This window comes from Trachemys scripta, chromosome 8 (genome assembly GCF_013100865.1).
Source record: "Trachemys scripta elegans isolate TJP31775 chromosome 8, CAS_Tse_1.0, whole genome shotgun sequence".
NCBI lineage: Eukaryota > Metazoa > Chordata > Testudines > Emydidae > Trachemys > Trachemys scripta.
Window position 1 is genome coordinate 37064656 of NC_048305.1, and position 14531 is coordinate 37079186.

Sequence of the window (14531 nt, forward strand, 5' to 3'; positions counted from 1 at the left end):
TGAAATGGGACTCGAGGCAAAGGGGCGGGAGCGAAGGGCCCTTGGTTGACATGAACGTGTCTTTAATGATCGCCATTTGCTCAGTGTCCGGGCTGTTTGTGCTGGTGATTGTCGTGTACGTTGGCCTGAGATGCCACCCGGGTCCCGCAGCAGTGATGTGCGGGCCTGGGAAAGCCACCGTGGTGTGCTCGAGCGAAGTGGGGAGTTGGTCCTATTCCCAGCGCCAGAGCCGGAACTTGTGTGTAGGGGAAGGCACCGCCAAGAATGATCTCATGGTTTTCAGCCCCAACTTTCCTAACTCTGCAGAAAACGGGGACAAAGAGAAGCAGCGGGAGATAACGCCGAATCTCTGTGGAACGGTTAGTGATGTCCTATTTTTTTAGATCGATTACAAAATCCTTTTATTATAGCAGATATTTACAGGCATTTTATTGATTAATCATCTCATTTTCGTTTTGTAAAATAGTAACAATAGTAATAATTTGATATGAATCATCTTTTTTTATGGGTTTCTTCCCATACTTTTAAAGGGGTTTGTGTATGTAATCCTTCTGCCAGGTGGCCTCAGCAGCAACAAGGGCTGGGTTCAGTATCTAGGGGTTCCTTTTCAACAATACAACACAGAACCAGCTCGAGCCCCCACCCAGAGACCTGGGACAATTACACACCACCCCGTGGCCGCCTGTAAGAGGCAATACTTCCGCTCTCGCAAGCACAGATTCTGTCTGAGGTTAGCAAAAACTTTTAATAAAAGGGAATTAACTTAGCATTAATTTGGGAAAACACCACAGCTAGGGTTCATAGACACAAACCATGAGAAAAAAACCCACCCCCGAGTAAGTTGGGCAGTGTCATTTTCCCCTCGGGTTCTTAAGCAACCCAGAAGTCCCTTTAACGTGCCTGTCCCTTCTCTGTACCCCACTCACAGTTGCTGTCCTTAGCCACTGTAGCCCCAGCGTTCAGAGGTTCATCCTCAGAGTTCACCTCCCACACTGTGTGCAAGGCAGGGTGGGGTAAGGAGGCACCGTACATGCTGCACTGCTTGGGCTCTTGCTTGTTGCCCCAATGGCCGATTGCCATGCCTCTGCGGGGCTCTGCCCTGGCCCTCTCCTCCAGCTTCTCTGCTGGCCGCTTGCCACACCTCTCCACCAGCCTCCCTGCTGGTCACGCCTCTCCACCAGCTGCCCAAAATGTTTTCAGAGCCCTCCCCCATTTAACACAGCTCTCAGTGATTTTAGCTGCTAGTGGGGGAGCCTCATTCTTGGTGCACACTGGGCAGTCTCTTGCAATAGAGACACTGTCCCAAAATAGGTCTAATACTCAGACCTAGGTATCAGTGATTTCAGCTTTGCAGCCTGTAAGAAGACTCTCAATTGAGTCTAAATTAGCTCTTGTATTATAGGCTGGAGAAAAGAAGGATCAAATGGTGTCTAGGATCCTGAAACAGGGCTCACACCACCAACTACAGCTACCTGTTCTCCCCATCACCCTCTCATTGGGCTTTAGAACCCACATCCCCTGCCTAGCGAGTACTGTTCAGTTGAGGGTGAGTCCCTCCATTGGGGTATGCCAGGTACAGTTCCGCTGCCCTTGGTTAACACAACAAGGATAACAACCCATTATTACTCCTGTCCCAATAACAAGGAGACGGGGGTTCCAACACCAGCCACAAGTGATCATTTGGGCAAGCAATCCTATCATACTGAGCATGTAGGCAGGGTGGGTGTGACCATGCAAACGAGATCAGCTTCTGAAGTCTTTTTCCACAGCTCATTACTAGATGTCATTGGGGAGCTCATCCAGACTCTGCTTACAGTTGTATTCACAGAAGGAAAAGAATTGGAATAGAATTATTTTCTATGCATTAAAATCTTATGTTAAATAATATCGTTCTTGATGTACTTTGAATTATATTATAGAGTAAGTGTTAGGGGTTGCAGTTTTAGGGTCGTCCAAAAGAACTTTATCTAGAGATTTGCTTCTAATTGGTCCTTATCCTTATTGTTTATATTTCCTAATGGAAGGCTCGATTTCTATATATGTACTTTTATACTTCTTTGTTTGTAGAATGAAAACTGCAGAATTTATGTCCCCATTTGCACTCTGCGTTATTATAGAACCTTCTCCTGGAGTAAAACACTTTTATTTGCTTGCGGAATTATTATAAAAATTGCTAGTTTATCTTTCAATTCTCGTTAGTTATGACCATCAATAGCCCTATGCTTTACTTAAATAAATAAAACTTTTCACTTAGATAGCAAAATCTATCTGAAGATGCCGAACTATTTTAGAAAAATGTTAAATAAGGTTCTGATTCCGCTCCTCTCATTGACTTCAGTGATGAAGCCTGCCAAAAGCCCTGTGAGTTAAATAGGACTGTCCCCATTTGTAGGTGAGATATTCATATAGGGAAGTGAAATAAATTGCCCCTGGTCATACCAGAAGTGTGTGACTAAGGAGGGGATAGAAACCTGATCTCCTACTTCCCACCCTTCCTCCTTAATCACAAAGGTGCCTATCCTACTCCCTTTAAAATCAGAGAAAAAACTTACCTTGTCTTCCCTGTGAACAGAATGGGCACAAAACGATAGTGTCTTTGGGTCTCTTCTTGAAACTGGATTATTTTATTGGTCCATTAATTTAATCTTTATATGGGCATATAATGCATTTTTTCTCAAAATGCAGCATGGAAATGGGTTTACAAGATGTGGAAATAAGTATTATGTTCTTTCCTGAGCCCTAAAGTGTACTGTTCTATATTGTAACTAAAATAGTAGTTCACTGAAGCTCTGCCAGCCACAGAAATATCTAATTGAACACTCCTTTTAAAACTTAATTTAAAAATTACTAGTCTTTGCTGAGAAGAAATATCAATAGCATTTTTTGTATTAAGAATGAAGTGTTATTAATACTAAATACTGGTTTGTAATAACTACTCTTCACTCAAGAAAGACTCAAGAACTACTATTCACTCCAGGCTCCCTCCTTCACATATGATGGATGATTGTATCTTATTTTAAATATATTGCACTATTAATCATTGTAAAACAGACTGCCATCCCTTTGGGAGCAAAAATGTTAATCTACCCCCTCCTAGTAACAGAAACTAACTAACTTTATGGAGAGGAGGGAGCATCTTGTCAAAAGTAGGTGTAAACATTGTGTACTGCCATGGAATCTTTTTCTTGGATTTTATTTCACTCTTGAACATTGATTTGTCTGAGAATTGTTATTAATCATAACTTAATTGTAGGAAAGTAGGACCAGACACACACCCAGGTCAATATATAACTTAGATCTTACCCAAAAATCATGCTGATACCAATCCTTTAGTATCTAAAATCTAAAGGTTTATTCATAAAAAAAAGAAAGAAAGGTGAGAGTTAAAATTGGTTAAAGGAATCAAATACATACAGTAATTGCAAAGTTCTTGGTTCAGGCTTGTAGTAGTGATAGAATAAACTGCTGGATTAATTCAAGTCTCTGGTTGCTTCCAAATCATTGGAAGGTCCTCAGTCCATTGGTTAGAAATGCTCCCATTAGTATAGTCCAGAGGCTGAAGGAGGATATATGCTGGAGCAGGATAGAGGCAAAATGGAGGTGTTTCCAGGGCCATTTATATCCTCTGCCATGTGAAGGGAAACCCATTGATTTAACAAAAACCTCAGCACAGGTAGTGAAGAATCACAGGTGACCAGATAGTGTTTGGAGTCACATGGGCAAGTCACATGTTCATGCCCAATTTCGCTCAGTCATTGCAGGAAGCCATTACCTATATTCTAGACTGCATGTTTACAGGACAGTCCACTCAGTATAGATGGGCATCTCCCATGGTCCATTGTGAATTTAGTGTCCTTTTGATGGGCCACTCATTTTGAGTAGTCCCTCCAAGATGTGCTGGCTAACTACTTAATGGGCGTTACCCAGGAGCAAACATTTGAAATCCAGGTATACAGCCAATATTTATAACTTCAAATACAAAAATGACACATGCCTACAAATAGCATAATCATAACTAGCAAATCATAACCTTTTAATAGACACCTCACTTGACAACCTTTGTACAAGATTTGTTGCAAATATATAACAGTGGTTGTAACAATGATCTATATGGTCATATTTTAATCAGATAACATCACAAGGAGTCAGTGTGTTCCTGTTACTTGTAGGGAATGTTTTTGTACCATTCTTGATATCAGGATGTTCTGGTACCACTTGATATCGGGATGTGTTTGCATGAGTACTCTGTGCCTAGCACTTTTTAGGAATGTGTATATCTGCAATATAAGCCCTATTCTTGCCTGATTCTGTGAGCAGGTCCTGCCTCTTGCTCACAGCTTGTCTTTGCTTTATGTTAGTAAAGCTTCAATTACTACTTTAGCCTAGGACTCAGGCGTCATACTAGTCCTTTGATACAAGATCTTATGTCTCAGGCTCTCTTCCTACTACATAGTATAAACACTAACACATCCTTACAAGTCTAATGTCTATCTTGAACAGTACTCACGTACTGGAGAACTGGTCTGGTTTCCAGTTATGAATTTGTCAGTGCTCAGTTGATGCCTACAGCCTTAGCAAGAGTCAGCACCTGGTCGATCATTGTCAAACATGGAATACTCCTGGGGGAATTCTGTGCCACTGTGAACGCGCAGAATTCATGTGTCCTGCAGAATTTTTTTCTCTGCAGAAAATGCTCTTCTGCTGCCATTCCACCTTTTACCCATCAGAGGATGCTGTGGTGCAAAACCAGCATGAATGGTCCCACAATGGCCTCCGGTGGACAAAAGGCAGAACTGCAGTTCTTCTGGGGCAGAATGTATTTTCTGTGGGGAAAAAAAATTCTATCCATGCACAGTGGCACAGAATTTCGCCAGGAGTAGAAGTTCATCACAGCACCCTGCCTGCGGAGCCAGGTTAGGACAGACAGAGTGGGGCACACGGGGTTGCTGAGGTGTGAATGTCACACACTGGGATTCAGAATAGCTAGTGGGGGGACAGAGTGGGGTGCAGACTCAGGAGCTAGTGGTGTGACAGCATTGATCCAGGGGTTGAATGGGAGGTGGGGGTGCAAGGCTACATGGGAACAGGAATGGGGGGCTTCAGGGACACATGGGGATGGAGGAGGAGGCTGCAGAGACTCATGGGGGTGTGGGAACAGGGACAAACGTGCCTGACTATATGGGAGAGGCTTAGTGTCAGCCAGCATCTTCATGGGGGAGGCTTCCCAACTCCCTAAAAATCCTACCTCTCACCCCAAAAAAACATACTCCATATTTCTCCCAGCTGCACACAACAACCCTCCAGGTTCACTCCAGGCTCCTTTCCTCTCCCTCAGCTTCTCTGTTATCCCTGACTCCCTCAAGCCTTTGGACTGCTTCTGACAGGTACAGGAGATACAGTTCTGAATTTGCTCCAACCCCTCAGACAGAGACAAACAACTACAAGATCTTTATCAAGCATTCGTAAAACTACAATACCCACCTGGGGAAGTGAGGAAACAGATTGACAGAGCAAGATGGGTACTCAGAAATCACCTCCTACAGGACAGGCCCAACAAGGACAATAACAGAACACCACTGGCCATCACATACAGCCCCCAGCTAAAACCTCTCCAGCGCGTTATCCAAGATCTACAACCTATCCTGGAAAATGATCCCTCACTCTCACAGACCTTGGGAGGCAGGCCAGTCCTCGCTTACAGACAACCCCACAACCTGAAGCAAATACTCACCAGCAACTACACACCACACCACAGAAACACCAACCTAGGAACCAATCCCTGTAGCAAACCTCGTTGCCTACTCTGTCCCCATATCTACTTTGGCGACACCATCAGAGGACCCAACCACATCAGCCACACCATCAAGGGCTCATTCACCTGCACATCCACTAATGTTATATATGCCATCATGTGCCAGCAATGCCCCTCTGCCATTTACATTGGACAAACCGGACAGTCCCTCCGCAAAAGAATAACTGGACACAAATCGGACATCAGGAATGGTAACATACATAAGCCAGTAAGTGAACACTTCAATCTCCCTGGTCATTCTATTACAGATTTAAAAGTCACTATCATTGAACAAAAAAACTTCAGAAACAGACTTCAAAGAGAAACAGCAGAACTAAAATTCATTTGCAAATTCAACACCATTAATCTGGGCTTGGCTAGGGACTGGGAGTGGCTGGCTCATTACAGAAGCAGCTTTTCCTCTCCTGGAATTGACACCTCCTCATCTATTATTGGGAGTGGACTACATCCACCCTGATTGAATTGGCCCTGTCAACACTGGTTCTCCACTTGCGAAGTAACTCCCCGCTCTCCATGTGTCAGTATATAATGCCTGCATCTGTAACTTTCACTCTATGCATCCGAAGAAGTGAGGTTTTTACCCACGAAAGCTTATACCCAAATAAATCTGTTAGTCTTTAAGGTGCCACCAGACTCCTTGTTAGTTCTGTATTGTAATTTAAATGAATTACTTAAAGTTCTGTATTAATATGCATAGTAAGGAATCTATTTGTAAAAAAGAAATTACTAGAATCTTTTTTGTCTGTATTGTTACAGACATACTTGCTGACAGATATTTTGAAATAAATTACCAAAATAATTGAAATTGGCATGATTATATTGTGTTATTTTGACAAATAAAATATGAAGAATTTTAAAGTATTGTGCACGGAATTTTTAATGTTTTAGAGCAGAATGTTTAATTTTTTGGCACAGAAATCCCCCAGGAGTAATGGAACTAGTTTTTCACTCAGAGTATTATTAGACTGTGGAACTTGTCACTACGGGATGGATGTTGTTGAGGCCAAGATTTTAGCAAGACACAAAGACGGATTGGACTTCTAGACAGATAACAAAAATAATCAGAATAATAATAGTTAATGTTCAAAAGTTTTTGAAGGCATATAAAACCTCCAGCTTCAGGGTTTAAGACAATTTCTAAGGTTAGGGATTAAAATGAGAAATTTATGGAGGACAAATTATCCCATCTCTTCCTATTGTCTGGGGTTTCTTTCACTTTTCTCTGAAGCATTTGTTATTGGTCCTTTTGGAGACATGATACTAGACAGATCTGATCCAGAATTACATTTTTTATGTTCCTGTGATCCAAATTTTCTTGACTCCAATCAACATAGCTTTAGACTTGGTTATGGTAAGCATACTGTACTTATCTTGTATATCAGTCCTCTCCTGCAATGGATGAAGATCAAGTGTCCATGTTTGTTATTTTAGACAATTCTATCAGCTGCCTTTGAAAGTCTTGACAATAAGATTATTGACATGGCTGTTAACACTGGCCAGGTTGGAGAGAGAGTTGGATTTGATTGATTTAATTCCTTTTTCTGTGAAAGGATTTAGCATTGGATGGTTTCTTATCAGCCCAAGGGGACTCGTGGATTACTATTCTTACCCTCCTTTTCCATGTGTACATGAAGCTTTTAGGGAACATAGTGAGTGAGACTGTGGGTGTCTTCGGATGGTTCAGTTGCTAGGAATTATGATGCTTGGGTAACATTTATTTCTGTGATTCATAGATTTTAGTTTCTATAGAATAGTTTAGTCCACAGTTTCTGTGGAATCTTCAGGTGCTCCTAGAAATCTAGTTAGCAATGGCTCAGAGTGGGTTTTGCCATTTATTCTTGGTCAGGAAGTTGCATCCTTTTATTTTGGATGTGGTGTTCACCACAGTAATCCATGCTTTTGTCATTTCCATATTGGATTCCTGCAAATACATTGGGTAACACCTGCAATACACCCAGAAACATCAGCTATTGCAGAACATGGCTGCCTGCTTGATGGTGCTTCTCACAGAGTGTGCATTATACTCATTCTGCATTAATTGTATTAGTTTGCACTTTGCATCTTAATTCTATGTGCAATTTAGGTTGTTGAATTTAGCCTATTAAGATCTAAATATTTTGTTTCATAGGTATCTCAGGGACTGCCTCTCTCCTCGTACAATCAGAAGTGAAATCAGATTGCCTGTCTGCTCCACTGAGATCAGCTGAGGCACCTGAACTCATAGGATCCTAATTAGAATTGGGAGGGGACTGGAAGCCAGATATTTTTCACTGTGGGGCCCCTGAATCTAGAACCTGCTGACTATTGGTGCACCAGAATGTGAGTGTATTGACCTAGATGACACACCTCATATCCTATCAATTTTCAAATTTTTTTTTGGTGAAGGAGGGCTGATGGAAGTGATTGATGGTGATGATAGTCTGAGGCTATGTCTGCACTACAATCTTATGTTGACTCAAGTTATGTGGATATACAGCTGCTGCAGTTAGTACTTCGCTTGCATGTGTGCATACTTGACTCCTTGTGTTGGTGGTGTGCGTACCCACTGGGTGTGCTTGTGTTGATGCAGTGTGGCACACTAGGGATAGGCATTCCACTGTGCAACTTGCCACTGTTGGGAAGTTTTGCCAATGTATGATGGGGCCAAAACAAGTCAACTCAGCGGTGACTGGGAGCATGAGGTCAACTTCTCAGTTTGCAAATGTCTCCATCCCATAAAGGTATCTATATCCCATAATTTTTGCACCTTTTTTCAAAATCCTAAAAACCTGAATACCCTCCTCATTGTCCATTGAAGTCTTTAAACCATGATTTGAGGACTTCAATAGCTCAGACATAGGTTAGGGGTTTGATACAGGAGTGGGTGGGTGAGATTCTGTGGCCTGCGTTGTGCAGGAGGTCAGACTAGATGATCATAGTGGTCCCTTCTGTCCTTAAAGTCTATGATTCTATGATCATCTCTGATAGAAGCATGGAGGCTGCACAACTCTACACTATTGTCATGAGCATTGCAAGCACAGGATGCACAATCCTGTAGTATTTGCAGAGACACAGTAAGAACCAAATGACTGGGGATGATGATTCATTGGAGGACAGATTGCTGTGGAACACAGTGTGAACCAATTCCAGGTTGTTGTTGGCATTCATGGAGCAGCTGCAGATGGAATGCCACTTCTGGGGCCAAGAAACAAGCACTGACTTGTGGGATTGCATCATAATGCAGATTTGGGACATTGAGCAGTGGCAGAACTTTTGGATGCACAAGGCCACATTTCTGGATCTGTGCGCTGAGCTCACCCCAGCCCTCCAGCACATGCACACCAAAGATGCCAGGGTCAGTATGCTCCTAGTCTGTGTACTGCAATGGTGCCTGCTGAAGTTCTCACTGAGTGGCATAGGAAAGTGTCCTACCACAGAGAAAGAAATAAGGCAGCCCTCCCTAGAAACTTTGGGCAGAGGATTGCAGAGTATCTCCATGAAAGTTTCATCAAGTTCTCTCAGGAGAGAGAGAGGGACATACCTGTGTAGATAAACTAACTGCTCGATAGGTCCCCCCCAATCCTGCCTAACTTTGGATGGGAATGAAAAGCAGATAGCAGCCTTACTTCTCTTGGTTGTACCACTACCCCTTCTAGCACAAGTATATTAATGAAAAGCCAAATGTTGTGTCCTGCTTCTTTGGGGGTGCCATCCTTGTAATTGAAAATTTATCTACACACTTACCCAAGTTTCCTTCCCCTGCATCAAGTTCACCTGTGCTCAAATGGCTGGAATGGCTGGACGATGGTGGTGTCAAAAACAGGTCCTGGCTTGCTGTGTAGCTGGATCCCCCTGTTGCCTGTCCCCCATGCCCCTCCTCCTTTTACTTTTCCACCACCTTTTCCTCCTCACTGTACATGACAGAGGCCTGTGACTCAGGCTTCTTGGAGGTATCCACGGTGCTGTGGTGTTGTCTCTGCTGAGTCTGGCATGCAGCTCGTTGTAAAAGCAGCAGGCCTGCAACTTGGCACGAGATCGATTGTTGGCCTCCCCAACCTTCTGGTATGCCTGCCACAGCTCCTTGGCTTTCATGTGGCACTGCTGCTGAGCCCTGTCATAGACCTTCTCCTGCATCCCCTGAGCAATCTGCTCATAGATGTCAATGTTTCTATGGCTGGTTCAGAGCTGTGACTGCAGAGCCTTTTCTCCCCATGTCCCAGGTGATCCAATATCTCCTGTCTACTCCAGGCAGGAGTGCGTCTGGTGCATGTTGCTGGCATGGTCAGGTGGGCTGTTGCACTCAACAGTGGAGAGTTTGTAGGTGTGCTCACCAAGCTGGGCAGTCAGGAAACAGAATTTCAAAAATTTGCAGAGCTTTAAAGGGCAGGGGAGAGATTTCGGTCTCCCCAGGCAGTGAAGTTCACAATGGTGATCAAAGCGCTCAGTGTCTGGAATTGTGGGACAGCTGCTGGAGGACTGTTAGGATAGTAAAAGTAAAAAGTAAGTAAAATAGTGTCTACACACGCACTGCATTGACTTAAGTACATCATTCATGGTTCTATGCCATTCAGGGAGGTGGTGTTACTATGTCAATGTAACAAGGTTTACAAGTATCAGAGGGGTAGCCGTGTTAGTCTGGATCTGTAAAAGCAGCAAAGAGTCCTGTGGCACCTTATAGACTAACAGACGTATTGGGGCATGAGCTTTTGTGAGTGAATACCCACTTCGTCAGATGCATGTAGTGGAAATTTCCAGAGGCAGGGATATATATGCAAGCAAGAGTGAGTCAGGCTAGAGATAACGAGGTTAGTTCAATCAGGGAGGATGAGGCCCTCTTCTAGCAGTTGAGGTGTGAGCACCAAGGGAGGAGAAACTGCTTCTTTAGTTGGCTGGTCATTCACAGTCTTTGTTTAATCCTGAACTGATGGTGTCAAATTTGCAGATGAACTGAAGCTCAGCAGTTTCTCTTTGAAGTCTGGTCCTGAAGTTTTTTTGCTGCAGGATGGCTACCTTTAAATCTGCTATTGTGTGTCCAGGGAGATTGAAGTGTTCTCCTACAGGTTTTTGTATATTGCCATTCCTAATATCTGATTTGTGTCCATTTATCCTTTTATGTAGGGACTGTCCAGTTTGGCCGATGTACATAGCAGAGGGGCATTGCTGGCATATGATGGCGTATATTACATTGGTGGACATACAGTGAATGAACTGGTGATGGTGTAGCTGATCTGGTTAGGTCCTGTGATGGTGTCACTTGTGTAGATATGTGGGCAGAGCTGGCATCAAGGTTTGTTGCCTGGATTGGTTCCTGAGTTAGAGTTACTATGGTGCGGTGCGTAGTTACTGGTGAGAATATGTTTCAGGTTGGTGGGTTGTCTGTGGGCGAGGACTGGCCTGCCACCCAAGGCCTGTGAAAGCGAGGGATCGTTGTCCAGGATGGGTTGTAGATCACTGATGATGCGTTGGAGAGGTTTTAGCTGGGGACTGTATGTGATGGCCAGTGGTGTTCTGTTGGTTTCTTTCTTGGGCTTGTCTTGCAGGAGGAGGCTTCTGGGTACACATCTGGCTCTGTTGATCTGTTTCCTTATTTCCTCGTGCGGGTATCGTAGTTCTGAGAATGCTTGGTGAAGATTTTGTAGGTGTTGGTCTCTGTCTGAGGGCTTGGAGCAGATGCAGTTGTACCTCAGTGCTTGGCTGTAGACAATGGATCGTGTGGTGTGTCCAGGATGGAAGCTGGAGGCATGAAGGTAGGCGTAGCTGTGTGGGTTTTCGGTATAGGATGGTGTTAATGTGACCGTCACTTATTTGCACCAGGGTGTCTAGGAAGTGGACCTCCAGTGTAGATTGGTCCAGGCTGAGGTTGATGATGGGGTGGAAGCTGTTGAAATCGTGGTGGAATTTTTCCAGAGTCTCCTTCCCATGGGTCCAGATGATGAAGATGTCATCTGTGGTGACGACGCAGGAAACAGAACGCCAGGTTTGTTGGTAGCCAGAGAGCTTTACAAGCCTCTTGCAAAAAGCCTCCCAGGAAAACTTTCCTGGGGTTTTTATTTCTCTCCTTACTTTGTTTACAACTCTTCTTAGTGGTTACATTCTTGCGCATAGAAAAGCCAGGCAGTATACATGCACATAAGATAACGAACCCATATCTTGAGCGCGTGAACACCAGCTGTGAGGGTACAATCAAATCAGCCAAATAAGTTTCCCAAACACAAACGCTGGATTGAAGGTCACTCCTGCCTCGTAGCCATGGGAGCAGTTTGCCACGCCTGTGGGCTGGCGATTCGGGAGCTATGCATCCCTACAGTCATCAATGTAGCGTAGGTAGAGAAGGGGCATGAGTTGACGAGAGCTGAGGATGTGTTGTTCCAGGTCAGCCATAAACATGTTGGCATATTGTGGGGCCATGCGGGTGCCCATAGTGGTGCCACTGGTCTGGAGGTATATATTGTCATCAAATTTGAAATAGTTGTGTGTGAGGATAAAGTCACAGAGTTCAGCAACCAGTTGTGCTGTGGCATCTTCAGGGATACTGTTCCTGACAGCTTGTATTCCATCTGTGTGTGGGATGTTTGTGTAGAGAGCCTCTACATCCATGGTGGCTAGGATGGTGTTTTCTGGAAGGTCACCAATGCATTGTAGTTTTCTCAGGAAATCAGTGGTGTCACAGAGATAGCTGGAAGTGCTGGTGGCGTAGGGTCTGAGTAGAGAGTCCACATATCCAGACTGTCCTTCAGTGAGAGTGCCAATGCCCAAGATGATGGGGCATCCAGGATTTCCGGGTTTGTGGATCTTGGGTAGTAGATAGAATAACCCTGGTCGGGGCTCCAAGGGTATGTTGATTTGTTCTTGTGTTAGTGTAGGGAGTGTCCTGAGTAGATGGTGCAGTTTCTTAGTGTATTCCTCAGTGGGATCTGAGGGAAGTGGCCTGTAGAATTTGGTATTGGAGAGTTGTCTGGCAGCCTCCTTTTGGTAGTCAGACCTGTTCATGATTACAACAGCACCTCCTTTATCAGCCTCTTTGATTATAATGTCAGGGTGGTTTCTGAGGCTGTGGATGGCATTGCGTTCTGCACGACTGAGGTTATGAGGCAAGCGATGTTGTTTTTCCACTATTTCTGCCTGTGCACGTCGGTGGAAGCATTCTATGTATAGGTCCAGACTGTCATTTCGACCCTCAGAAGCAGTCCATGTGGAGTTCTTCTTCTTGTGCTGTTGGTGGGAAGGTATCTGTGTATCAGTGCATTGTTCAGTGTTATCTTGAAAGTATTCTTTGAGTCGGAGACGGCGAAAGTAGGCTTCCAGATTGCCGCAGAACTGTATCATGTTTGTGGGGGTGGCAGGGCAGAACAAGAGTCCCTGAGATAGGACAGACTCTTCTGCCGGGCTGAGTGTGTAGTTGGATAGATTGACGATATTGCTGGGTGGGTTAGGGGTACCACTGTTGTGGCCCCATGTGGCAGGTAGGATTTTAGACAGCTTTTTCCTTTGTAGAGAGGTGAAGTGTGTAATGTAGATCTTCTGTCTTATTTTAGTGAAGTCCGTTTGTATGGAAGTCTGGTTATTGTATGGAAGTCTGGTTATTTAAGGTGTTTACAGTGGTGGGAGACCAACTTATGTGTAGACGCATGCACAAATAGGTAGATGTAAGCTGCCTTGCATTGCCATAACTTTGTAGTGTGGACCCCGTCTTAGGGTGGGAGTAGTGAATTTTGATTTGGACATTGGTTTCAATTTGTGTAGATTTTATTCATTAATTTTGTTGAAATTAGAAATCAAGCAAGAAAGAAAGTCCAAAATACACATATAAAGTCTCATAGGTTTCACAAGACTATTGAAAAAGATGGGAAAACTTACCCTTTTTTATAGTTTTAATCAGTGAGGAATGGACAGTGTTGTCCTGGTATCTATCTCGTAAATATTAAGTCAACTTTCATAGTTAATACCTCACAGAACTATGATGCTGGTTAAAGATGGGAATGAATTTCTGACATCTCCATTTACTAACAAATATTTTTCCCATGATAAATATGTGAGATTATGGAACCAGTAGAGGAGCTGTTGGAGTGAAATTGGCAGAAAAATATTTTTTTTTAATTGTGGCTTCAAAATTAAGTTTAACAGTTGATTTACTTATATACCTGACTGTGGGGTAAGAAAATGTAAATATTATTATATGAATATTATACAAATGTACACAGTAAACAATCAGTTGTCAGTCGTTCCCAAAACGATAATAATCTATTTTACTGCCTAATGCATTGTTGTAAAATAAGTAAAAATTCAGTAAAGAAATTTTGTTAGCAGAGTAGCGAAAGATGAAGTAAAGTCCTGATTAAGTAGAAAAGACATATATGGGGGAAAATCTTCGCTGTTGTATTTACACATTCTGTCACAAGGTGTCGCTGATGTCTAAAGAGACTTTTCAACACACAGCTCCTCCTACAGAAGACTTGAAAACCCTGCCTGTCAACGCGTCAGGAGGGCTCCCGGATGTGAGAGGGTTGGATTAAATAAACTGTTTTCAAAGGTACTTCATCCTCCTCATTAACTGGACTCTGCGGTTCGCTCAGTTAAAAAACTGATTTATAACCCTGCACCCCGTGCCCGCAATGGCTCTTCTCCGGCGAGACGCCCTGGTAACCAGGCAGCTGCTGCGTTTGGTTCTGTTACACACGGCCTGGGAGGTGGGCAGCGGCCAGGTCCGTTATTCCGTGCCGGAGGAATCCAAACACGGCAC

General features: G+C 43.7%; 1 protein-coding gene across 4 annotated transcripts in view; it reads left to right on the forward strand.

Annotated features, from left to right (window-relative positions):
• The window catches only part of LOC117881581 (protocadherin alpha-C2-like), a 287284-nt gene that overhangs the window by 72536 nt on the left and 200217 nt on the right, over positions 1-14531 (forward strand). Inside the window, exon 2 of one of the 4 annotated variants that reach the window (XM_034778994.1) lies at positions 17-359. The exons of the other annotated variants lie outside the window; for them this stretch is intronic. Coding sequence (XP_034634885.1) covers positions 17-359 — 343 coding nt within the window. The remainder of the gene's footprint in view (positions 1-16; positions 360-14531) is intronic. 4 annotated transcript variants of the gene reach the window in all.